This window comes from Talpa europaea (genome assembly GCF_964194135.1).
Source record: "Talpa europaea genome assembly, chromosome: 6".
NCBI lineage: Eukaryota > Metazoa > Chordata > Mammalia > Eulipotyphla > Talpidae > Talpa > Talpa europaea.
The window spans coordinates 64559398-64587036 of NC_140072.1; the positions used below are offsets into that span (position 1 = coordinate 64559398).

The 27639-nt window shown below is 36.7% G+C and overlaps 1 protein-coding gene across 2 annotated transcripts in view; it reads left to right on the forward strand.

The window, feature by feature from the left end:
* The window catches only part of XPO1 (exportin 1), a gene marked incomplete at its 5' end in the record, with an annotated part of 38006 nt that extends 13391 nt beyond the window's left edge, over positions 1–24615 (forward strand). Inside the window, 21 exons of one of the 2 annotated variants that reach the window (XM_084234341.1) lie at positions 7127–7188; positions 7654–7698; positions 8641–8822; positions 9705–9753; positions 9840–9959; positions 11380–11508; positions 12310–12468; positions 14001–14198; positions 15300–15438; positions 15616–15797; positions 15882–16038; positions 16139–16302; positions 16549–16683; positions 17138–17321; positions 17620–17726; positions 19911–20105; positions 20805–20973; positions 22661–22795; positions 22879–23038; positions 23117–23213; positions 24244–24615. In XM_084234341.1, the coding sequence (XP_084090467.1) occupies positions 7127–7188; positions 7654–7698; positions 8641–8822; positions 9705–9753; positions 9840–9959; positions 11380–11508; positions 12310–12468; positions 14001–14198; positions 15300–15438; positions 15616–15797; positions 15882–16038; positions 16139–16302; positions 16549–16683; positions 17138–17321; positions 17620–17726; positions 19911–20105; positions 20805–20973; positions 22661–22795; positions 22879–23038; positions 23117–23213; positions 24244–24390 (2915 nt within the window). In that variant the 3' untranslated portion in view covers positions 24391–24615. The remainder of the gene's footprint in view (positions 1–7126; positions 7189–7653; positions 7699–8640; positions 8823–9704; positions 9754–9839; positions 9960–11379; positions 11509–12309; positions 12469–14000; positions 14199–15299; positions 15439–15615; positions 15798–15881; positions 16039–16138; positions 16303–16548; positions 16684–17137; positions 17322–17619; positions 17727–19910; positions 20106–20804; positions 20974–22660; positions 22796–22878; positions 23039–23116; positions 23214–24243) is intronic. The other variant, XM_084234342.1, reaches the window with a different exon arrangement.
* Between the last annotated feature and the right edge of the window lie 3024 nt (positions 24616–27639).

Here is a 27639-nt window from a genome sequence, read left to right on the forward strand (position 1 = left end):
GAAATCAAGTTTTGAAGGGAATATTTGCATATGAATTGCTGTAAGTCAGAAAAATAATACATAGTAAGTCAAATATTTTTGACTTAAGATAAAGGAGAAATTTTGATAATGTGAAATATAATTTCCAAATAGGAAGTGTTAACTGTTTACTGAAGTCTTGTTTAAGACTTTCAATGTTGTTGAATTCTCTATCTTGGGTGCATATCAACTTTCATTATCCAGGTACACCCCACCCTATCCCCATTTTTTATGAATAATTGAAAAATTCAAGCCATAGAGAATGGGGGTAAATGCTCCTTTGTGCCTGGCTGAAATAAAGGATTACTGTATTTGTATGAAGGTATCGCTGTTTAATATAAAGTGGAGGGTTGTTTTAATTTGTTTTTTTTTTTTTTTTAAAGATTTATTTATTTATTTATTTATACAAGCACTGGGTACAGTCAGAAGCGCGGGAGGGTGAGAGAATTCACCAGAGCCAGAGCGGGGAGCAGAGCAGGCAGAAGGACCGAAGTACATTGCTGAGGGGAGCAGCGGGCGGCAGGAGAGGTCTGCGCGCCATGTGGGACCCTCCTCTGGTGGCCGGGGAGCAGCCGGGGATCGAACCGGCGCTGCAGAGGCTGTGGGCAGCTTCGCAACCCAGCGCTCAACCACTGCGCCACCGGGAAGGCCCTGTTTTAATTTGTTAAGGCATGTTATAGATCATTTCATTTTATGTTAACTTGCTTACATTGATTAAGGCAGTCATGGAATTTATGAGGAAAATGATCTAAATTGATAAAATCATAATTGGAAATTTTAGAAGTTGGAAAGTCTAGAAATGGTTGGTTAAGATTTTGAGTTGTGTGATTTCATGTCTTAATTTTTAGAAAGTTGACAGACCACAACTGACTACCTGTAAGGTTTGACTACCTGTAATGTTTTCCTCAATGGTTTCCTTTGGAATGAGGCACTTGGTTAACATCTACTAGCAGTATGATCTTATATAAGTTATTTTTCCTCTTGGGATCTTGATTATATTAAAACATTGGGATATATGATACAAGAAATAATGGGTGGAAGCTCTTTATACCTCCCAGGGCAAAGTATGAGTAAACAGTGTGTTCCCAGCCTTTTTTCATAAATTATCTCCATTTCATCCAAATAAGTGTAGCCTAGTTTAGTTATCTTGAAATTTGTACAGTAACTTAAGCAAAGTACTATTTTCAAGTTGTATTATATTTCAGCATCATACATAATTGACAGAAATTATCTTCTGTTTGATTAAGGTAACAGTTTGGACCCTCCAAAGTTTTCAGATTATGTGGAACTTCCATAACAGGCCTTTCACTTGAGACCTAACAGTATTTACTCCTTAGTTTACATCCACATAGCAGTGAGAGTCAGAAACTATGCAAAAACTTTTTTTTTTCCCTTTTTCTAAGGTGGGTAGATTTTGTAAGATAGTACAAAATTGACCTTAATATGCTTAATCCATGTGAATGGTTTTGCCAGATTTGCGTTTCAGTAGTTTCTAGAACAAAGAAATAATATGTAAAGAGAAACTAATTAGGCACTAATTCTTGCACAACAGTTGAGAATGGATTAAGCTCAATTTTACTGATTTGTAGTTTTACATTTTGTTAATAGTATGTTAAGGCTTTCCATTTTCTGTGGTATATATAGTAACTGAAGGGGAGGAATTGGAATATGTACCTCCTTTTTTTTAAATTTATTTATTTTTGTACAAGAACTGGGGTACGGGCCAGAGGCACAGGAGGAGAGAGAATTCACCAGAGACAGCAGGGAGCAGAACAGGCAGGCTGACTGAAACACACTGCTGAGGGGAGCAGTGGGTGAGACAGTAGAGGTCTGCCGCGCCATATGGGTATTTCCCTGGCCAGCCAGGAATCAAACCCACTCTGCTGAGGCTGCGGACAGCTTCACAGCGCTGTGCTCAACCCACTGCACCACCTGGGGGCCCCTGAATATGTACCTCTTTAATCCATATTTTAAGTTTGTCTAAGAATGCAGTTTTCTTTTATAGGTAGAACATTTATTTAGCTGAAGACTTACTAATTAGCAACCTACTACTGGCTAAATAAGATGCTAACGTATGTCCATCTGTATGATATAAGTGTTGAAAGTACTGTTTTTGCTTCTGTGGAAATAAGGCACTATTAGTATTTTGTCAGTATTAAATTCTCTAATATTAAACAGTTTTAGTGACTCCACTACAAAAATCAGGTCAGTGATACATTTCTTTTACTATTTTGAGTATCCAATATTTGTGTTCCTGGGGAATGAGGCTATCAACATTGTTGTGTAAATAACTTGCAAGATGATGTGTGATTAAGATGGAATTTATGCACACCTTTTAACTAGAGTAGATACTGCTCACTTGAAAGATTATGTTACTATTTGACGTTGCTGTTTTTATTAGAAATTGGACTGTCAGGCATTTTTCTTAGCATTGAGAAAATAAAATTGGATTATAAAATATACAAACCTGAACTCTTGGATTTAGAAATTTTAATGTTAATAAGTTATCATCCAGTAACTAGTTTGGTATTTTTTTACTAGTCTATCTTGTTTGTTTGTTTGTTTTTTTTGTTTGTTTGTTTTTTTTTTTAATCTATCTTGTTTTATATCAATGGCTGATCTTTTTTAAAAATAGTAGTTCAGTAAATTATTTAAAGATTTAGTTTTAAAACTTCAGAAATGAGTATCTTATTTATATTGAGAAGAATGGGATTTGGGAGTGTTTTTGATATTATAAATACACTGAGTCATGGTATGAATCCTTTGAAAAATTTTTGATGACAGTAACCACAAGAACATAGCTGGACTTAATCAAGGACATACAAACTTAAGAACGTTAGTGAAATGTTCTTGTTTGGGGGTTGCCTTTTTATATATTTGTATATGTGTATATATACACAGACAAAAATTTTCCTGATTCCCAAGGAAGAGTTTAGAAACTAGTGGAAGAAATACCCTAGCTTCTTCACATATACTTTCATAATAGTGGAAACATAATTTCAGATTAATATGTCATTAACTGAATATGAAATTGCTAAGGATAGTACCTTGTTCTAAGAAATTTGCTTTATATAAATGTCTCTTTTGCAACTGACGCTGTTTCATTTGGCACAGAGAAAATACCCTTTTCTGTCAAGGCTCAGATAATTTTTTGCTAAATCTCAGAAGCCAGGCCTTTATTGCTACTTTGTAAAGATTTCCTTTTTCTACCTAGATTTATGTGACACCACACTGTGTTGTTTTATGTATGGCACTACTTGATCAGAAGAGTTGTTAAATGGAGATCTATAGTGTTGTAGGGATAGAAGGACTTTTAGTTGAGACTACTAGGAACCTCCCAGTTACTTGAGTACTCTTTCCCCTTTGCTCCGTCTATAATGAATTTCAGAAGACTCTGAAAGAGGGGGAAATAATGAATTAATTAGTAACAGGAACATTGAAGTTGCTGTTGGGTACTTTATTCTTATTCCCTGCTACTGAGAAAGGCTTCTATGCCATATTCTAAATAGAAGCAGCAGTGGAAATGTAGGCATTCTCTTGGTCCTTCTGACAGATTTAGAAGAAAGTTACTGAGTCTCTTTTTGTAAGTGGTATTGTCGTTCATTTAATCTGAGAGTAGACTAATTTTGTTTAAAACTGTATTGCCTGTATAAAGATTTCAGATGATGGCTACTTTTTTTTTTTTTTTTTAATTTTCTAGAGGCATGTCTTATTTATTTATTTATTATTTGTTTGTTTGTTTGTTTTATACATGCACTGGGTACAGTCAGAAGCGCGGGAGGGTGAGAGAATTCACCAGAGCCAGAGCGGGGAGCAGAGCAGGCAGAAGGACCGAAGTACACTGCTGAGGGGAGCAGCAGGCAGCAGGAGAGGTCTGCGCACCATGTGGGACCCTCCACTGGTGGCCGGGGAGCAGCCGGGGATCGAACCGGCGCCGCAGAGGCCGTGGGCAGCTTCGCAACCCAGCGCTCAACTGCTGCGCCACTGGGGAGGCCCGATGGCTACTTTTTTTAATAGTCTTTGGGGGGGCTTCAATAACAATAATATACGTGAAAAGGGTATTGGGTCAATAATATAATTGTTTTGAATAGAGCTAGTGGATATTAAGAACACAGAAAAGTATAATTTAATGAACTATTGTAAAAGTGAATTACCCTGAGTAATTGGTATAATTTAACACTAACACATGTTTTTAAGTAAGTTTGATTTTTCCCTTCTGGTTGTGGTTATTTATGTGTGTTTTTTTGTTTTGTTTTGTTTTTAAGCTTATCAAAATTAGGCCTGATTTTTGTGGGTATGTCTACAAAGCCTCTTAGTTTTTTTTGTTTTTTAATTTTTATTTTATTTATGCATCCAGGAGCTGGGGTATAGGCCAGAGGTGTGGGGGCAGGGGGAGTGTGAGAGATTCACCTGAGACAGTGGGGAGTAGAACAGGCGTTTTTACAGAAATACACTGCTGAGGGGATTAGCAAGCCAGCCAGAGGAGGTCTGCTGCACCCTGTGGGTTAGCTCCCTGGCCAGGGATCAAACTCTGTGCTACAGTGTCTGCCAGTAGCTTCACTGTGCTGAAATGTAAACCCCTTGCGCCACCAGGGATATTTTGAGATAATTTCAGACTACAGAAATGTACAGAATGTACAAAATACACTTACACCTTCTAGCTTATTGTCATTTCAGTGACTTAAATGACCATAATAGTTTTTTTTTTCATAATACAGTTTTTAAAATAAAAAAAAATTAGCATTGATTCAGTAGCGTTAACTGCAATATTGGCTTATAAATCAAATTTCACGGGTTTCCTTGCTAATATTCTTCATTATGGTTTTTTGTTTTTTTGTTTTTTAAGATTTTTATTTATTCAAGAACTGGGGTACAGGCCAGAGGTACGGGAGGGTGAGAGGATTTACTAGAGACAGACTGGGGAGCAGAACAGGCAGACGAACTGAAAGCACTGCTGAGGGGAGCAGTGGGTGCAACAGGAGATGTCTCTGCCGTGTGGGACTCTACCTGGCCAGCCAGGAATCGAACCCATGCTGCAGACAGCTTCACAGCGCTGTGCTCAACCTGCTGCGCCACCAGGAAGGCCCTTCATTATGTTTAATTTAGTAACAACTACTAATGTATGACAGACCAATTTGATAAAGCTCTTGATACTCTTTTTTTTTTTTTTTTTTTAGATTTATTTATGCATACAAGAACTGGGGTGCAGGCCAGAGGTGCGGGGCAGGGGAGGGGTGAGAGGATTCACCAGAGACAGAGTGGGGAACAGAACAGGCAGACTGGCTGAAGGGAGTAGCGAGCGGGTGAGTCAGGAGAGGTCTGCTGCGCCATATGGGCAGCTCCCTGGCAGGGGATCGAACTTGTGCTGCACTGGCTGCGGACAGCTTCATAGGTTGCGTCTCAACCCCTTGCGCCACCAGGGAGGCCCATAATATTAACCTTTCTTAGTTGTTTATAATGATGCCTGCTGGTTTTCTGATTTCAAAATTACTATTTTTTCACTTTGAAATACATGAATAATCTTGGAGGTGACTTGAGACCATATAGATAGTACACTTCTGAAAGGTTTGCCCCTTGTGTTTTAGCATTCATTAGTGAATCTCATCTGTAATAGATTGGTTTTGCCTAATATAGAAGAACTGAGTTTTTCCTTAAGTATCTTAAGTAGGTATGTACCATTTATTAATGTTTTATCATTAATATGGTGTTTGTAACAACCATTTAAGGAATTTTTGGCACTTGGCAGGTGGTTTCTTAAACTTATACCATAAATAGCCCAGGTTATGTGCCATTATTGTACTAATAGTTCTTTCAGATCAAGAAGTTATTTTCTTTTTTTTCCCTTTTTTTTTTTTTTTAAAGATTTTATTTATTTATGCAAGCACTGGGTACAGTCTGAAGTGCGGGAGGGTGAGAGAATTCACCAGAGACAGAGCGGGGAACAGAACAGGCAGACTGACGAAGTATACTGCTGAGGGGAGCAGCGGGCGGCAGGAGAGGTCTGCGTGCCATGTGGGACCCTCGCCTGGTGGCTGGGGAGCAGCCGGGGATCAAACCTGCGCTGTAGAGGCTGTGGGCAGCTTTGCAACCCAGCACTCAACCGCTGTGCCACCGGGGAAGCCCAAGAAGTTGTTTTCTTAATATTTCATTAAATATTGTTTTGTTTTTACTTCCGACATTAGGACAATTGTCTTGTTTTATAATATTTAACAAAATTTTAATTTTATAATATTTAACAAAATTTCTTAAAAACTGGTGGAGGTGGTGATCTTAAAAGGGGAAAGTAAATTTGCTACTTTTATCTTGTGACAGTAGATAGAGTAAACTAGTTTTACAACAAAAAAATTTTGTTTTCAAGTTGGGTATATATACAGCTAGTTTTTTTTTTTTTTTTTTGGTTTTTTCTTTTTTGTTTGTTTGTTTGTTTCCCCCCTTTTTTTTAGATTTATTTATTTATTTATACAAGCACTGGGTACAGTCAGAAGTGCAGGAGAGTGAGAGAATTCACCAGAGCCAGAGCAGGAAACAGAACAGGCAAAGGGACGAAATACACTGCTGAGGGGAGCAGCGGGCGCCACAGGAGAGGTCTGCACGCATGTGGGACCCTTGCCGGTGGCGGGGGATTGAACCAGCGCTACAGAGGCTGCGGGCAGCTTTGCAGCCCACCACTCCCCTGTGCCACCAGGGGAGGCCCTATACAGCTAGTTCTTATGGGTAAATTTCTTTGCAGGTCTTTCTCAATGAAAAGTGAAAGGAGAGCACCTGACCTTAAAATATTTTACATAAACTTCTTATTTATAGTGCCTGCCTAGTTATATCTTCAGTATTTTTTGTAGTTTTAATCCATAAAAGTAGGTTGAGGTAAACGCTTATTTAAATGAAAGTCTTAGAAGGTAATTTGTAATTGTTAAATCTATATTTTGAAAAATTAACAAAATATGTAAAAACTTGGTAATGAATATGACAAAAATTACTGAATTTTCTTATACCTGCTGACATTGCTGTATTATCTTAATCTACTCTGTCTTCCCCTCCCTCTTAAGTCTTTTTGTTCCTGAAGATTTATTATTAGCATGTCATAAAAGTGTCGAAAAATTTTTTTTAATAGGAATTAAAAAATACGTTGTTGGCCTCATTATCAAGACGTCATCTGACCCAACGTGTGTAGAGGTAAGAACTTTTTTGACGATTGGTGTCACTGTAAAATTGTTTAAATGCTGAGCCTGCAACTTAAACTTAGATTTTTATCACAACACACATATAACATAAAGATCTGCCATCATTTGTCTTATTGGGGGAAGATATTTCTTGTGGGTGTTTTTTTTTGTTTGGTTGGTTTTTTGTTTTGTTTTGTTTTTTTGTTTGTTTTGTTTTGTTTTGTTTTGGACAGTGCATGGAAGAATTGGGGTGTGGGCCAGAGGTGCAGGGCAGAGAGAGAGGATTCACCCAAAATAGAATTGATAGCAAAACAGATGGATTGACTGAAATACACTGCTAAGGGGAACAGCGGGAAAGACAGGAGATGTTTGCTATGCCATCGTGGTGATAGCATGAGACTTAACCCCTGTGCCACCAAGGAGGCTATATTACACTTATTTTAGACCTTTGTTTAATCAAACTTTTTTCTTTCCTTAGAAGGAAAAGGTGTATATTGGAAAGTTAAATATGATTCTTGTTCAGGTAAGCCTCTTAATTCACTGTTTTTCTCCCCAGAATTAAGTGCTACAGTTAGAATATTACGTACCCATCATCTGTGAACTGGACACTAAAAAATTTTTCATTTGTCTGATGTTTTGCAAGTTTCCTTTTCATGTCTCTTACAGTCTTAAGTCACAAGTCATTGTCTTTCAATTTATCATCTTGATGTGTACACTTACAGTCTCCTCAAACTTACAGTGTTAGCATTAGAAATTTTATATTCACCTAGTTTTCATATAGAAAGTTTTTCTTACAGACATTAATTGGAATTTTTTTTAATTGATGAATTTTGAAAGCATTTGAGTTTCACTAATTCTCACCAGCTTTAGACTAAGGATTTTTTGTTGCTAACATATCTGAATTGTGGGTGGAAGGAATGTCAAGTAGTTACTTACCTTTTGTTAATAGGTGCTATTGCAGAATATCTGGTCAGGAAATCCCTAGTGTTAAAAACACACATTAGAGACTTTAAAATCTCATACATTTCATTGGGTTTGGGGTTAAAAATGCCTCCTTTTTTCCAAATGTATATATGCAAATCCTCCTGTATTTCAAGGCCCACTTTCCAGCCAAAGGAAATTTCTTTCCCTCACCTGATTTTTTTGCTTTTAGTTAAATCTTTGAATCTTGCAGGAGTATTTGTTTATTTAACAAATAAAAAGTTTGTGCATACACATTAGGAACCTATTAGTCCAATTAGGAAAATGGAGAAGAGCCATAGGACATGAGCAGAGAATTTTTCTCTTGTGTTGTTCTTTCTACCCAGTATAACTGTAGACAGTGACACATTTCCTATCTTAATCATAAGGGAGAAAATGAAAAGTGTGCTTATTTTGTGCTGCTTTCAGCATTAATCCATTTTCTTAGAAGTTTGTTTTATCTTCGACAAGTGAAATGAAAATGACTTTTTACATTTTATTTTAGATACTGAAGCAAGAATGGCCCAAACACTGGCCAACATTTATCAGTGACATTGTGGGAGCAAGTAGAACCAGTGAAAGTCTCTGTCAGAATAATATGGTGATTCTTAAACTCTTGAGTGAAGAAGTATTTGATTTCTCTAGTGGACAGATAACGCAAGTGAAGGCTAAGCATTTAAAAGACAGGCAAGTAATTATTTTGTTTTAGAACTTTTAAGTAATTCCTCAAATGATTTCAAGAGATTTGGAAGTAGATTATAAATGTTTACAGTACTGAGTTGTTGATATGCAAAATTATTTCTAGTTTTTTGTTGTTTTTATTTTTTTTAAGTTTTTTTTTTTTTAATTTATGCATACAAGAACTATTCGCCAGAGACAGAGTGGGGAACAAAATAGGCAGATTGACTTGAAACACTGCTGAAGGGAGCAGCGGGTGAGGCAGGAGAGGTCTGCTGCACCATGTGGGTAGCTCCGTGGCTGGGAATCTGACTTCTGCTGCAGTGACTGCAGATAGCCACCAGGGAGCCCCTATTTCTATAGTTTTAAAGTACTGATTTAAATAATTTTAAAGTGAGTTTGATATTCTAACTCTGGAGGCTTGAAAAGTATGTATTAAAGATGAGACATCGTATATTTCTTCCCCTTAGTAATTAAAATTTGTTTAGTTAACTAGACATTGTCATATTTTGCCTTCGTTTATTTCAAACTAGCTTCAGAATTTTTTCCATTGGTTTGATGTATAAGGACACTTTAGGGTTTGGAATATATTAACACTTTATTTGGAGAGTTTTAAGTGTCAACTCAGACTAAAATACTCAATTTGAATAAGGTTCAAAAAGAATACCAACCCTTCAAGAAACAAAATTAGGTGCTCTTACAGCAGTCTTCATAGTTGACTCTTAACAGTGGTGGTACACATATTTTTAATAATTTTGTTGCTTTTCATGATGTTAGGATTATTTGTGTTTACATTGGCGTTTTCAGTGACTAAGTTGAAATTTTTGTTAGTGTATATTTATTATGATATGTGTGTCTTCTAAACTGGTGGCTTTTTTTTTTTTTCCCTAGCATGTGCAATGAGTTCTCGCAAATTTTTCAGCTGTGTCAGTTTGTAATGGTAAGAGTTTTAATACCATTTTTTAAAATAACAGTTAATTACAAGAAGATTATTCATAGGGTGTTTTTTTGTTGTTTTTGTTACAGGAAAATTCCCAAAATGCTCCACTTGTACATGCAACTTTGGAAACGTTGCTCAGATTTCTAAACTGGATTCCACTGGGCTATATTTTTGAGACCAAGTTAATCAGTACATTAATTTATAAGGTGTGGTGAATATATTTTCATTTGTAAATGTTCTTTCATGTAGAAAAAATACTCTGCATCCTTAACCAACCTTGTTTGTAGGATGAGGAAACTCTTCAGCAGATTTCCATAGTTTTCATACGGTTGTAATCACTTTTGTATTGCGTGATCTCACAAATTCCACATGAACAACTATAACATTTGAGACACAATGAGCTAACTTAAAAAATGTTAATGAGCTAACTTAAAAAATGTTCTTTATGATGGAAGATCTCTTACTCCAGATAATTTTAAAGGAATATCGTATATATAAAGTCTTAAAAAATGTTCTTTATGATGAAAGATCTCTTACTCCAGATAATTTTAAAGGAATATTGTGTGTATATATATATATATATATAAAGTCTTTAAGAGTTATTTTTACTTACTTACGCATATAAGAGCTGGGGTGTAGGTCAGAGATGTGGGGTGGGTGTGGTGAGAGGATTCACCAGAGATAGAAGGAGGACCAAGTAGGCAGATTGACTGAAATACACTTGAGTGCAGCAGTGGGCGAAACCAGAGAGGTGTACTGTGCCATTTGGGTTAGCTCCCTGGCCAGCTATGGAACTCATGCTGCAGTGCCCATAGCTTGATAGTGCTGAGACTTAACCCCCGCGCCACCAGGGAGGCTCCAAGTCTTAGAATAGTTCTTCCAAAGATACCAGTTACCAACTCATTATATTATCTTTCCAGATGTTTTCTTGGCAGACATAATAAATTATGTACTTAATTAAGACCTTATAAAATAGACTTATATGTGGGGCTCTGTAATTCAGTGTTTGGTTTTAAAATATACTATTTTAATGAGGTTTTTAGTATTAGAATTATCATTTTACTGATGATTTATAGGAAATTGTTTGCTATAGTCAACAGTTTTACAAGAAACATTCTTATATGTCAGACATTTAAGCACTTGTACAAATGCATTATAAAAATGTAAAGTTTTATTCCTAAAATTATCAGGTATGTCTGTTTTTAAAACTTGATGCTCACTAAATTACCATCCACAGTGTATTCGATTTGTATACATACTAACAATAGAATATGGAAGTCTGTTTTCACACATCTTCATTAATCCTAGGTGCATTGTCCATCTTAAAATCCTAAGTATCTTAGACTGTGAAATGTGATATCCTTAAAAGTCATGCATGCAATAGGTCCTGAGAAAGATTACAAAGCAGCTTTTGTTTTTTCAGATGTCTGAGAGTGTATCAAAAGAAAGCACACTTTGCTTCTTAAAGCATTTGCTGTCAATAAGTACACATGCAAAATAAAATGTGTTGCCCCTGTAGCTCTTTTTCTTTGTTTCTGATAATTAAATCCCTTTTTTATAATATAAATTATAAATTAAACCTTTCAGGCATTTTTATGCTTCCCTTTTATTATTATTTTTTAATAGTTCCTAAATGTTCCCATGTTTCGAAATGTCTCTCTGAAGTGCCTCACTGAGATTGCTGGCGTGAGTGTAAGCCAATATGAGGAACAATTTGTAACACTATTTACATTGACAATGATGCAGCTAAAACAGGTAATGTAATACTCTAAGAAACTAAACAATGTAATAACAAAAAATGTTGGATTGGCAAGAGTTGAACCATTTCAGCAGTTTATAAGTTGATTGTAATGTGATTATGTACTTATTTTATAAAATTAATGGTAAGTTAAAAATTTTGAAAATCCCTTGAAAAAGTTTGGGGTGTATCTTGGTAATTTTACAAAATTTATAACTTGGAAACCCAAAACTGCTTTGCTCCAGACCTTATGTGTGAACAGAAGGGATTTTCCCACTGTAGTTTGGTTAGGTATATATTTTATCTCAGGTAAATTGGCACATTTGTCAGCTGAATAACGGGTATTTTTACAACATTGAGGAGGGGAACATTTTTTAAAAAATCAAAAGCTAGCACCGAAAGGTATAAAAACAAATAGCCAAGCAAAGAGTTATTAATGAAGATTGAGCTGGTTTACTATTTAAAGATGTATTTATACATACAAGAGCTGGGGTACAGGCTAGAAATGTGGGGGATGAGAGGATTCACCAGAGACAGTGGGGGACAGAACCGGCAGATTGACCGTAGTACATTGCTGAAGGGAGCAGCAGGTGAGTCAGGAGAGGTCTGCCTTACCATGTGGGTTGCTCTCTGGCAGGCCGGGGATCGAACTCAGTGCTGCAGAGGCTGTGGATTGCGTCATAGTACAGCACTTAACCCCTTGCACCACCAGGGAGGCCCAGGTTTACTATTTAAAAGAACAGTGGAGTGTTACGATGAAATGTACTATCTTTTCTTGGTTTAAAAATGCAGGCTAATAATCCATTTTAAACTTCCAGATGCTTCCTTTAAATACTAATATTCGACTTGCATACTCAAATGGAAAAGATGATGAACAAAACTTCATTCAAAATCTCAGTTTGTTTCTCTGCACCTTTCTTAAGGAACATGGTCAACTTATAGAAAAAAGATTAAATCTCAGGGAAACACTCATGGAGGTAGGCCTTTTGGAGCTTTTGACTTGTAAAATTCTTTTACATAATAAGATTTTAAAAGTGTACCTTTATTTTAGATGTCTTTTTAACTATTGCTTATGTGCCTTATAAATATATCTTGTCAATACCAAGTTATAGTTATAGACCAAGTTTCCTGATTGTGTATTTATTATGCCAGGCCTTAGTTTACTTTTGAAGACTTATTTTTATTTATGCATACAAGAACTGGAGTGTAGGCCAAAGGTATAGGGGGTGACAAGGATTCACCAGAGACAGAGTAGGGAGCAGAACAGGCAGATTGACTGAAATACACTGCTGAGGGGAGCAGCAGGCAAGATAGGAGAGGTCTGTCTGCTGCACAATGTGGGTATCTCCCTGGCTGGCCAGGGATCAAATTCATGCTACAGAGGGTGCAGATTGCTTCATTGTGCTGCATCTTAACCCCTTGCGCCACCAGGGAGGCCCTCATTGTGGTAATGTTATAAAGGATACTTAACACAAACTTAAAATGGTATATAGCTCATTACACACCTATTCTAACAGTGACCAAATAACATATGGTACATGACTATATATCTCATTTTCTGTATTTATCAGTTGATGAACATTTAAGTTTCCACCTTTTTGTTACTCTATCAATGCCCTTTTTTTTTTTTTTTTTTTTTAATTTTCTAGAGGCATGTCTTATTTATTTATTTATTTATTATTTGTTTGTTTGTTTGGTTTATACATGCACTGGGTACAGTCAGAAGCGCGGGAGGGTGAGAGAATTCACCAGAGCCAGAGCGGGGAGCAGAGCAGGCAGAAGGACCGAAGTACACTGCTGAGGGGAGCAGCGGGCGGCAGGAGAGGTCTGCTCGCCATGTGGGACCCTCCTCCGGTGGCCGGGGAGCAGCCGGGGATCGAACCGGCTGCAGAGGCTGCAGGCAGCTTCGCAACCCAGCGCTCAACCGCTGCACCACCGGGGAGGCCCTCTATCAATGCCTTTTAAGGTCCTTGCCTTTTCAAGAAAATATAATTAAAATATATATTGACCAGCTGCTATGTAAAGTGTTTGTTTGTTTTTCAAAGATTCATTTATTTATACAAGCACTGGGTACAGTCATAAGCGTGGGAGAGTGAGAGAATTCATCAGAGCCAGAGCAGGCAACAGAACAGGCAGACTGATGAAATATACTGCTGAGGGGAGCAGCGGGTGCGGCAGGAGAGGTCTGCGTGCCATGTGAGACCCTCACCAGTGGCCGGGGATCAAACCAGTGCTGCGGAGGCTGCGGGCAACTTCGCAACCTAGCGCTCAACCGCTGCGCCGCCACCGGGGAGGCCCTATGTAAAGTTTTTTTTTTAATGTTGTAGGTCATGTCAGAAGAAAGCTTGATTTGCTTTTAGAAAAATTCTAGTCAGTTGAAAGAATGCTGGAACCTCAGAATTGTACAAATAAAACCTGAGTTTTTTAATGTCCACTAATGTAACACAGTAGCCATTGGAGGTTGGTTAATGTCTACAGGTTATATTAATTGTATTGGTCTTCTATGCAGGCACTTCATTATATGTTGTTGGTGTCAGAAGTGGAAGAAACTGAAATCTTCAAAATTTGTCTTGAGTACTGGAATCATTTGGCAGCTGAACTCTATAGAGAAAGCCCATTCTCTACATCGGCTTCTCCATTGCTTTCTGGAAGTCAACATTTTGACGTTCCTCCTAGGAGACAGCTGTATTTGCCTGTGTTATCCAAGGTAACAATAAAGCGGGTGGTTAAGTGTTCTTCTGTGGCTTTATTCTGATTTTTGAGAACTAAACACAAACACTGGTTTTTATATTTTGGCTAATTTAATCTACTCAAATAAATAAGCTTATGCAAAAAAAGAGGATTTGACAGTTTCTCTATATGTGTTGAAAACTAAAACACAAAAGTACTGACTTAACAAGCTGTTGTTTGTAAACGTATAACCCGTATACAAACACCAGAATCACTTGTGAATTTCTTAGCAATAACAAGTTAAGTCACCCACCAAACTACTAAATCATAGTCTAGGAATGAGAGGTAGTTTTGACTTGTTGCTTTGTTTTTGTTGGCTTTGTTTCTGTTTGCATCTTAAAAAGGACTTAAAAACCAGTGGTACTGAGTTAACTTTTCTTTATGTTTATATACCCTGGTGGGGATAATGTATGGTATGTTGGCATTACATGCATATCCCCTTTTTTTTTTTTTTAAAGATTTATTTATGCATACAAAAGTTGGGTTGCTGGCCAGAGGTCAGAGGGTATAAGGATTTATCAGAAAGTGGGGAACAGAAGAGGCAGGTTGACTGAAATACACTGCTGAGGGGAGCAGTGGGTGAGACAAGAGAGTTCTGTACCATGTGGGTAGCTCCCTGGCCAGAGATCAAACTCATCGTGCAGTGGTGGCAGATAGCTTCATACGTTGCATCTTGAACCCTTTGTACCACCTAGGAGGCCTTGTCTCTTTTTTTAAAAAAAGAAAAAGGAAAAAAAAGGATTTATTTATGCATACAAGAGCTGGGGTGCGGTGGGGTGGGGGTTAAGAGGATTCACCAGAGACAGAGTGGGGAGCAGATCATGTAGATTGACTGAAACACACTGTTGAGGGGAGCAGCATATGAGACACGGGAGAGGTCTCCTTTGACATGTGGGTTAGCTCACTGGCAGAGGATCAGACTTGTGCAGTGGCTTCCAATAGCTTGATAGTGCTGAGACTTAACTCCTTGCGCCACCAGGGAGGCCCTACATACATATCTTAAATATCTTTATTACTTTTTATATGGCTGATTCAAAAATCTAACCTATTTTTTATTGGTTGGTTTATTGTTGAATAGGTTCGTTTATTGATGGTTAGTCGTATGGCTAAACCAGAGGAAGTATTGGTTGTTGAAAATGATCAGGGAGAAGTTGTACGGGAATTCATGAAGGATACAGATTCCATAAATTTATATAAGAATATGAGAGAAACATTAGGTAAGTTAATGAATATGTTAATTTATTATTTGCCTTTGTAGTTCTATTCTGAAGTGGGAATAATTTTAGGAAATACAGATACACTTAGTTTCTGGAGTTTATTAAGAACCGTATTTTTATTAACATGCAGTTAAATTTTACATTTAAGACACCTGAAACTTTCCTCTCCCTTTGTAGTTTACCTTACTCATCTGGATTATGTAGATACAGAAAGAATAATGACTGAGAAGCTTCACAATCAAGTGAATGGTACTGAGTGGTCTTGGAAAAATTTGAATACATTGTGTTGGGCAATAGGCTCCATTAGTGGAGCAATGCATGAAGAGGATGAAAAACGATTTCTTGTTACTGTTATAAAGGTATGCAAGTGATACGTATGATCTGGAACAACTATTTATATATTTTTATAGTTATAAATGACTAAAATACATTGTATTTTACAGGATCTATTAGGATTATGTGAACAGAAAAGAGGCAAAGATAATAAAGCCATTATTGCATCAAATATCATGTATATAGTAGGTCAATATCCAAGATTTTTGAGAGCTCACTGGAAATTTTTGAAGACTGTAGTTAACAAGCTTTTTGAATTCATGCATGGTAAATCCTCTCTTTATTTTATGTTCTACTTTGTGAAACGAATACAAAATTTTTCTTGAAAACGTTTTTTGTTTTGTTTTGTTTTGTTTTAATTTGTTAGAGACCCATGATGGTGTCCAGGACATGGCATGTGATACTTTCATTAAAATAGCTCAAAAATGCCGTAGGCATTTTGTTCAGGTTCAGGTTGGAGAAGTAATGCCATTTATTGATGAGATTTTGAACAACATTAATACTATAATTTGTGATCTTCAGCCTCAGCAGGTATGTAAAGCACTAAGCATTATTCATAGGAATTTAACTATTATTTTAATCAGAATTCATTAATAGAAGTAGAGAGAATACTGTTATTTGATTCAGTTCAAGTGTCTCTAGTTTTCAAGTTTTCAGAGGCAGAAATTTAACCAGAAGTTTGTTACACTGCTTTAGTAAAACTAGTTTTAATACATGTATTATTTGTGCATTGTTTCCCTTGTGTATAAAAACAAAATCTATTTTTTAATAATAAAGGTTCATACGTTTTATGAAGCTGTGGGCTACATGATTGGTGCACAAACCGACCAAACAGTGCAAGAACATTTGATAGAAAAATATATGCTACTCCCTAATCAAGTTTGGGATAGCATAATCCAACAGGCAACAAAAGTAAGTTACATTGCTTTTTCTTTAATTTCTGATGGAAATTTCATAATACAGTATAACCATAAAAGTAGGAAACTGGGCCTCCCCTGGTGGCGCAGCGGTTGAGCACTGGGCTGCAAGGCTGCCCGCAGCCTCTGCAGCACTGTTTCGTTCCCTGGCCGCCGGCAAGGGTCCCCCCCCACACACACACACACACAAAGTAGTAAACTACATAACTTTAACTTGAACATATAATCCATAATTGCTTGTATGTGTGCTTTTAAAACTATTTTTATTCTAGGCTAATTGGGGATCTCTTACTCCATTCTTAGTTGTAAGTATAGGTTATAAAGATTTGTGTAGGTTTTTTACCATTTCAGATTGAACTGTAATGGTGGCGTGGAGTAAGGAAGGTAATAATGATTTTTTAGTAATTACAAGAATAATTCTGATAAAGGTAATTTTTTCTCTTTCACAGAATGTGGATATACTTAAAGATCCCGAAACAGTCAAGCAGCTTGGTAGCATATTAAAAACAAATGTGAGAGCCTGCAAAGCTGTTGGACACCCCTTTGTAATTCAACTTGGAAGAATTTATTTAGATATGCTTAATGTGTATAAGTGCCTCAGTGAAAATATTTCTGCAGCTATTCAAGCTAATGGTAGGTGATTTGGAGTACTTAGATAGAATGATGAGTTCATCACCTTAATGCAAATATTCAGATTTTCTCTTCAGATTTAAATTACCTTTCCCATATTCCAGATGAGCCTAAATTTTTTTAAACCAGTTAGAGCCTATAGTAATAGGTTCAAAGTGTGTTTATGCAATAAATTCTGTTTCTTCGTGTATAAGATTTTCAGTGGTAAATAAGAACTAGTAGCATCTGAAGCACATGTTGACTGCCAATGTAGATTTTCAGTTGTCCAGTTGGTATTACACTTAATTTTTTTTTTTTTTAGGTGAGATGGTTACAAAGCAACCATTGATTAGAAGTATGCGAACAGTTAAAAGGGAAACTTTAAAGTTAATATCTGGTTGGGTTAGCCGGTCCAATGATCCACAGATGGTAAGTTAGAGATACTATACTTCTTTGTTTTCTTTAATTATGACACTCTATACAAGTATTCTACAGGCCATTTGATTGCATTCTATTTATTGCAGTCTTGAGTACAGTACTCTAAAAAAGAATAGTAGCTACCTACCTATATCTTCAAACTAATTGCTATTAACTAGTGGCTGACATGTAACAAGATGCTGGTTATTTTTTTACTATAGGTAAATAAACTTGGTCTGTGGTATTGAAGTGAAATTTTTGTGTTCCTCATTTTTTTCCAGAGGAGCACAATTTATGAAGCAATTTATAGTAGTAAATACTTCCCCTGGGAGATTTTAAAATCTCTTGTCTCTCTTGCCCTTTAATCTTAAATCATTTCCAGAAAGGGTTTCCAGAAACTAATCCATCTCCATATTCCTCAACGTGAAAAAATAATTTTTTGTTGTTGTTTTTGTACCTTATCATTGGTACTAGAAACAAAATACTCTATCCTGTTATCATTGATATATGAAATAATAGTTGGCAAATGTGCTATTTGCTTTCAAAATTTTTAAATTTTGGTATTGTTAACTTGATAAGGAAATAAATTTTAGTGAACTTGCTCATTAAACAGTCGTTGAATTCTTGTATATTAAAAGCTTATGGGTACATGTAAGAGTTCGAGATTATGCTTAAATAGTTCATAACTTACATGATTTGGGTAAATTTCAGGAGTATCAGTCATAATGAAGGGTATATTTTTGTCTTTCAAACTAAGGCATTCAGTTTGGAGCAGCAGTTCCTGTTGTTTCAAAATCACTTGAAATCAATATGTAGGGAACGATTTATTTTAGTTGTTGTTAAGAGAAGGAATGAAACCTGATTTTACTTTAAAAGAGACCAAGTGTAGTTAGTTAAAAAATAATTTTGTGGTTATATTCTTGAAATCTCATTAGACTGTCCTGACTAGCAGGATAGATACTATTAACTCTAGAAATCTTTAGTTAAAGGAACATGAGTTTTATTTATTGTACATGTCTTTTTTAAAAAATTTATTTATTTATGCATACAAGAACTGGAGTATAGGCCAGAGGTGTGGAAGGGTGAGAGGATTCACCAGAGACAGAGTGGGGAGCAGAACAGGCAGATCTATTGAAATAAACTACTGCCTAGTGGAGCAGCAGGTGAGACACAAGAGGTCTGCACCATGTGGGTCAGCTCCTTGCCCGGGTATCGAGCCCAGGCCATAGCATTGATAGCCCTGAGACCCAAACCCTACGCCACAAGGGAGGCCCTATTGTACATGTATTAATAGGCAATCTGCATAAAAGTCATACCTATTAATAAAAGTGTTTACTGACAATATCAGTAAGACAATATGAAGACTAGTACACCCATGGTCTTCATGGCACAGTTCCAATTCCTCTTACGAGAATAAGTGATGGTTATTACCTCTGTATTAAGATATTTTAACCAGTTGGTGTTTACAGATTTAAAAGAATCATTTAGTGGCTGTCTACTTTTGGTTAAATATGAGTACCTTGGGGCTTCCCTGTTGGGCAAGGGGTTAAAATCTCAGCACTACCAAACTACCTCCAATCACTGTGGCATGGCATGCAGTCAATCCCCACCCAGGGAGCTAACCCACGTGGCGCAGCAGACCTCTCCTGTCTCATCAGCTGCTCCCCTCAGCAATGTATTTTAGTCATTTTGCCTATTCTGCTTCCCACTCTGTCTCTGGTGAATCCACACACACACACACACACACACACACACACCCCTCTGACCTACACTCTAGTTCTTGTGTGCATAAATAAATAAAAATCTTTTTTTTTTTTTAATATTAGTACCTTCAATCAAAGAATGGATGGAATCTAGGTTAGAAGGACTTTTTTCCTTTTAGGTTACTCATGCCACATAAACAGTATCTCTAGAATTCTCTTCCTGCCACAGTGAATTGGAGACATTCACTTGATTGTCATTTGATTTGATTCACTTGACTAGTTTCCTTATTGTAATTACAGACTTGCCTATGTTGTGTTTACATCTCTATTGTTACTGCTTGATTCTTTTGTTTTAACAAAATCCTAATTAAAACACAGGATTTTCCAGTTTTCAGCTGATGATCAGCCTAAGTCTTCTATGACAACAATGGCTTGGCTATTTATAAAAATTAGTAAGTGCCTAGATTAAAACTTTAAAGTGTTTTTTTAACAGGTAGCTGAAAATTTTGTTCCTCCTCTGTTGGATGCAGTTCTCATTGATTATCAGAGAAATGTCCCAGCTGCTAGAGAACCAGAAGTCCTTAGTACTATGGCTATTATTGTCAACAAGTTAGGAGGACATATAACAGCTGAAATACCTCAGATATTTGATGCTGTTTTTGAGTGCACATTGAATATGATAAATAAGGTATGTGATTTACATTTCAGTTATAGAAAATTGATGTATAATGTTATGTAAGTTTCACTTGTGTAGCTTCATACTTTAGACATGTATTTATCACTCTGCCCCTCATTGTGAGAAATTCTGCTGTGTATCCTTAAAACAGTTGAAAGAATAAAATACTGATTTGAAAAGTTATACCCTTTGTGATTATTTTAAGCCTTGAGGTTAAATATTTGACCTTATACGTTAGAGGAATACTGTGGTTTTTAATTTACTACAAAAAAATTCTTAATAGCATAAGTGGCGTGAATTTTTAAGAATTTAGTTTTATTAATTTAAATAAACAGAAAGGCAGATGATATTTTTCAGTTACAAAAGTATAGTATAGTCATGAGAAATTAATAACTATTAATCAGGAGAACAAAATAGCTGTAAGTATGTATTTACACAGCATCTAACTTTCTGATCTGTATTATAGTCTCAAAGTCAACAAGCTAAAGTAGTGTTAGACTTAGAATTACTAGAGAATGTGATGCTCATTATGTGGGCTTTGAGTTGTTTGTGGTAATCTTTTCTAAATTTTGATAATTGTGTAGTCATGGTAGTTAGGTCTTATATGAGATGTGAGTTGTTTGGTCTTTCAAGAGGTCATATATCTTACATTGTCCATTTAAAACATAATTAAGGCAGTGAAACTACTTTGTTCTCACGATTTACTTTTAGGACTTTGAAGAGTATCCAGAACACAGAACAAACTTTTTCTTGCTGCTTCAGGCTGTCAATTCTCATTGTTTCCCAGCATTTCTGGCTATTCCACCTGCACAGTTTAAACTTGTCTTGGATTCCATTATTTGGGCTTTCAAACATACTATGAGGAACGTTGCAGATACAGGTAAACACAGGGAAATTATGTTGTTTTATTCATTTTGCCTGTCAATCCAAAAGAGTACAGCCGCCTATAGATACCAATGTAGTTGTGACAGGTGTAGATATTACTTCACTTGTCAGGGTTTTGTATGAGTACACCAATTGCATATACAGGTGTCAGAAGCTCCAAAAGCAGTGGAATCATCCTTTCCAGAGTGAGTCCATAGGGCAAGATTGAATTATGGTGAGATGGGAATAGAATTCAAGGTAGGAATGTTCAGCAATGTTTTCTTTTGCTCAGATATCTTTCCTTTGTGGCTCTAAGGGTCAACTTGGACAAGAACAAAATATTTCTGTCAGGGAGCAGTTTTGATTTGCTTTTAAAATGGTAGTTTTTGGGCCTCCCTGGTGGCACAAAGCGTTAAGACACAAACTGTGGAGCTATCTGCAGCCACTGCGGCACAAGTTTTGTTTTTGTTTTTTTTTAAGATTTATTCATTTATACATACAAGAGCTGGGGTACAGGCCGGAGGTGTGGGGAATGAGAAGATTCACCAGTGACAGAGCAGGGAGCAGCAGGCGAGTTAGGAAAGGTCTGCTGTGCCATGTGAATTGCTCCCCTGCCGGCTTAGGGATCTAACTCATGCTGCAGAGGCTGCATACGGCTTCACAGGTTGCATCTTAACCCCTTGCAACTACCAGGGAGGCCCTGCGGCACAAGTTTGATCCCTGGCCAGGGAGCTAGCTACCCACATGGCACAGCAGACCTCTTTTGACTCGCCCACTGCTCCCCTCAGCAGTGTATTTCAGTAGATCCGCCTATTCTGCTCCCCACTGTCTCTGATGAATCCTCCCACAGCTCTGGACTGTACCCCAGTCTTGTATGCATAAATAAATAATTTTTTTTTAAGATTTATTTTTTTATGTATACAAGAACTGGTGTACAGGCCAAAGGTGTGGAGGGTGAAAGAATTCACCAGAGACAGACAGAGTGGGGAACAGAACAGGTAGATTGAATGAAATACACTGCTGAGGAGCAGTGGGCTAGTCAGGAGAGCTTTGCTGCACCATCTGGGTTGCTCCCTGGACGGGTGCTGCGGTGACAGTGGATAGCTTCATAGGTTGTGTCTTAACACCTTGCACCAACATGGAGGCCCAAATAAATAAATCTTTTTAAAAAATAAAACAATGGTAATTTATATAATAGAAAGTACTTGATTGAGCTATTTGGTGAGTGAGTATGAAGGGAATCATCTAAACTTTCAGAAAAAATTAAATTTGATTATAAGATATTAGTTTATAGGGGCCTCCCCTGGTGGCACAGGTGGTTGAGCACAGCACTGTGAAGCTGTCCACAGCCTCTGCAGCATAAGTTTGATCCCAGCCGGTGAGATTCCCACATGGTGCAGCAGACCTCTCCTGTCTCGCCCACTGCTCCCCTTAGCGCAGTGTATTTCAGTCAGTCTGCCTGTTCTGTGCCCTGGTTCTTTATATTCATGAATAAAAAATATATCTTTTAAAAAAAAAAAAGATACTAGTGTATAGTAATCAGACTTTGATTATAGTTAATCTCCATTACTGATTCAAGATAATTTAGGCTAATTTTTAGTGCTTAGCCAAAAGGGAGGAGGAAATTAATCAGAATAGTTGGAATGGCTGAAACTCTCATAATGATACCACTACAATAAGTTTTTGTATTCTATGTATTTTAGGCTTACAGATACTTTTTACACTCTTACAAAATGTTGCACAAGAAGAAGCTGCAGCTCAAAGTTTCTATCAGACTTACTTTTGTGATATTCTTCAACATATCTTTTCTGTTGTGACAGACACCTCACATACTGCTGGTAAGAGTATTAAAGCCATAAAAATGTTAAATATTCTTGTTATTTTTATATCTTGGAGTTAATAATATTCTTCTTATCAACAGGTTTAACGATGCATGCATCAATACTTGCATATATGTTTAATTTGGTTGAAGAAGGGAAAATAAGTACACCACTAAATCCTGGAAATCCAGTTAACAACCAAATGTTTATTCAGGAATATGTGGCTAATCTCCTTAAGTCTGCATTCCCTCATCTACAAGAGTAAATATGCCTTTTAATAAACTTTAATTTTTCAATTTAAAAAAAGTGATTATTTAATCATTGTGTTTTGATTTGCAGTGCTCAAGTAAAGCTCTTTGTGACAGGACTTTTCAGCTTAAATCAGGATATTCCTGCTTTTAAAGAACATCTTAGGGATTTCCTAGTACAAATAAAGGTATGTGTAACTGTTACAGGAATATTAAGACTAAAGATTATTTTAATTATTGCATAATGGAATTAACCAGTTTATTAGTGTAAAAATAAATGGGATTTTTATTACTATTTCTGTCTGGGGCTGATTACAAAGTGAAAAGCTTTAGAAAGTCTAGAAAGAGAATAAGTTTGAAATGTTGCCTTAAAATATCTTTTTAATGTTGAGACATTTTTAAGGAGTGAAATAGGAAGTAAGAAAAATCCATAGGTCCTTTCTGGACCTTATGCCCATTGTGTTTGAGAAACCATGACAATTAGCATGTATTAGCTTGTTCCTCCATTATTATACAGTGTTATTATACAGTGCTCCAATCAAACTTGAAGGGGTGAGAAATTTTTCTTTGTCATCTTGTTTTAAAGAAATTTAAAAGTATCATAAAACATAAGTAATTGGTAGATTATCAAGTACAGAGAGAGTACAAAGGAGAATGGAAATTACCTGAAATGTACCTGTGAATATAGCTAAACTTGATTCTTAGGTGTTTGTTTTTTTTGTTTGTTTGTTTGTTTTTAATTTACTTATTTATGCATACGAGAACTGAGGTACAGGCCAGAGGTGGGGGGCGGGTGAGAGGATTCACCAGAGACAGTGGGGAACAGAACAGGCTGATTGAAATACACTGCTGAAAGAAGCAGCGGGCAAGTCAGGTGAGGTCTGCTGTACCATGTGGGTAACTCCCTGGCTGGGGATCAAACTTGTGCCACCAGGGAGGCCCTGATTTTTAGTCATAAGGATTGTTTTCTATCATGAAATATATGATACTACACTATTAGACTTTCATAAACTTTTTGCAACTAATACAATTACTTTGGTTTCTAATGAATGCAGCTATATATAGTTTTGTATCAAATTACTATAATTTAAACCAGTAGAAGTTGATAGGCGAGTATGTTTTTTGTGTATGTAGCAAGATTCTTCTCCAAAGCTGTGTCATTTTCCAAAGTTGAAATTTATTATGTGGACATTTCATTTGTTTTATTTGTTTTAATAGGAGTTTGCAGGTGAAGATACATCTGATCTGTTTTTGGAAGAAAGAGAAACAGCCCTTCGACAGGCTCAGGAAGAGAAACATAAACTTCAAATGTCTGTTCCTGGCATTCTTAATCCACATGAAATTCCAGAAGAAATGTGTGATTAAAGTTAGAAGTCATGCTGGGTTTTTTGTTGGGGTTTTTGTTTTTTTTTTTGTTTTTTTTTTTCCTCCTCTGCAACTCATGTTAGCAGAAGAAAACAGCATCTGGATATTTGTCGACCAAAATGATGCCAATTTGTAAATTAAAATGTCACCTAGTGGCCCTTTTTCTTATGTGTTTTTTGTATAAGAAATTTTCTGTGAAATATCCTTCCATTGTTTAAGCTTTTGTTTTGGTCATCTTTATTTAGTTTGCATGAAGTTAAAAATTAAGGCATTTTTAAAAATTTTACTTCATGCCCATTTTGTGGCTGGGATGGGGAGGAGACAAATTCAATTTGAACATATACTTGTAAATTCCAGTGCAAAATTATACAATTTTTCCTGTAAACAATACCAATTTTTAATTAGGGGACATTTTCTTTCTAGCCTGTATTTCGGTCTAGAAGAAAAGATAATGAGTAAAACAAATTGCGTTGTTAAAAGGATTATAGTGCTGCATTGTCTGAAGTTAGCACCTCTTGGACTGAATTATTTGTCTAGACTACATGTATTACAAGTCTGTATGGCAAGTTTGCAGCAAGATCATGTGCATATCATCCCATTGTAAAGCGACTTCAAAAAATATGGGAACACAGTTAGTTATTTTTACACAGTTCTTTTTTGTTTTTGTGTGTGTGTGCTGTCGCTTGTCGACAACAGCTTTTTGTTTTCCTCAATGAGGAGTGTTGCTCATTTGTGAGCTTTCATTAACTCAAAGTGAAATGGTTAAAAATATTTATCCTGTTAGAATAGCCTGCATCTTTTTAACAACTCATTAAAAAACAAAACAAAACTGGCTTTTGAGATGACTTATACTAATTTACATTGTTTACCAAGCTGTAGTGCTTTAAGAACACTACTTAAAAAGCAAAATAAACTTGGTTTACATTAATTTCCCTTTTATTGGCTCAAAATCATTCTGGTATTAATGAAAGTGGTTATTTGTGTTTAAATACTAGATAATATTTTAGAATGAAGTTTGATACTGTTGACTTAACTATTTCTAAGGTAGTTGGGAGTGAAGGCAACAATTGTAAAATGCACAGACTTAGACTCCTGAAATACTGTCTGTTCACAAGGAACAGGCCCCTCTTACTGATGGTGTGACTAATAATACCTTTATTTGGGATTGAAGAGCATCTCTTCTCTTAAGAGCTAAGTGTAACAGATTAAAGATCAGCCAGATATAAGAAGCTATCACAGATAGTCATTATTATTATTATTACAGATATTCTTGATGAGTATTTTTATAAATTGTAATCCTTAAACCCTTTAAGAGAGGTAGGAGAGGGCCTCCCCAGTGGCGCAGCGGTTGAGCGCTGGGTTGCGAAGCTGCCCGCGACCTCTGCGGCGCCGGTTCAATTCCCGGCTGCTCCCCGGCCACCGGAGGAGGGTCCCACATGGCGCGCAGACCTCTCCCGCCGCCCGCTGCTCCCCTCAGCAGTGTACTTCGGTCCTTCTGCCTGCTCTGCTCCCCGCTCTGGCTCTGGTGAATTCTCTCACCCTCCCGTGCTTCTGACTGTACCCAGCGCATGTATAAACCAAAAAAAAACCAAAAAACAAACAAATAAGACATGCCTCTAGACAATTTAAAAAATAAATAAATAATTTTAAAAAAGAGAGAGAGGTAGGAGAAAGGGAAAATAAGAAGTTCTATAAAACATAAAAAGGCATAGAACTAAGGAAACATAACGGAACCAGCTTAATTTCTTCTTTTTTTTAAGATTTATTTATGCATATAAGAACTGGGGTACAGGCCAGATGTGTGGATGGTGAGAGGATTCACCAGAGACAGAGTGGGGAACAGAACAGGCAAATTGAAATACACTGCTAAGGGGAGCAGCGGGCGAGTCAGGAGAGGTCTACTGCACCATGTGGGTAGCTCCCTGGCTGGCCGGCAGATAGAACTCGTGCTGTAGTGGCTGCGGATTGCTTCATAGGTTGTGTCTTAACCCCTTGTGCCACCAGGGAGGCCCCCCAGCTTGATTTCTTAGGAAAGAAATTAGATTTCTGTATATCTAGACTAACGGATAAGTATTTCAAATGCCTCATGATTGTAGAGAATTAGTAATTTTATGGGTTGGTTATACTCCTAACTTTATTGGTCTTTGCAAAACTGCCATAATTTCAATAGAATATAATTGTGTTTAAAATAATGTCTACAAAGCAAATGGTAAAAATTGTAATGTCTTCAAAGAGGGAAAACTGAAACTTTAGACCTTGGTGGAAATCTTTTGATTTAGTTTTATTACTGGTGTTTGCCTACATTCTAATATATTACATTCTAATATATTTTCTTAGATCAGCCCATGGTTTTAGGTCTACATTGCTGGCACTGTAGCAATAAGATGTATATTACTAATTTATGATAGCTATCACTGTTTCCATCAGTGGTCATGTGTAATTTTCTTTTCCTCCTACAGCTCCAATGCCCACCACTTGAACTTTTTTTTTGGGGGGGGTGGGACCCTTGCCTGTGGCCAGGGATTGAACTGGCGCTGCAGAGGCTGCAGGGCAGCCTCGCAACCCAGCGCTCAACCACAGCGCCACCAGGGGAGGCCCACCACTTGGACTTTTGATATGTTTCTGGATGTTGCAAGAAACCAAGCTTTGTCTTTGGAACCAGAATAGTCCATTTTGAATTAGAAATGATTGGCAACTTGGAGTTAGCCCAGTAGCTGTCCAAAAGCAAATTTATATCTATAAACTCAAAAGAGTAATTACAGCTGTAGGTAAAAGGAAACGTTTCTTCATATTTCTTCCTAATTTTTCTTCATAATTCACTCAAAACCATGAGATTAAACCAGAAATGTGAGGTTTAAATATTTAAAATAGACTGCATCAGAGTTGCATTCTATTTCATATTTTCAAAGCCTTGCATTAACAATGTTTTCTGGGAGTATTTAGTGAAGATTTTGCTAAAACTAAGGAAAAGTGATAGCAAATTAAATCTCGAATGAGCATTTCTTGCTTAATTGGAAGTTAATCATGTTTGAAGAGCCTCAAAATATTGGACAGAAAAGCACACTAATAAACACTTCAAATGTTAGATAATGCTCTTTAACTCATAGAAGGCAGGATATCAGTTGTCAAGAATTGTAAAGGAGAACTGGAATTCTCTTTGTTAATAAAGGAATCTATCCTGGTCTAGGTATTCAGTAGTTAGAATCTTGGGCAAGCCATTTCAACTTAAAAGACTGAAATCACAAGGCT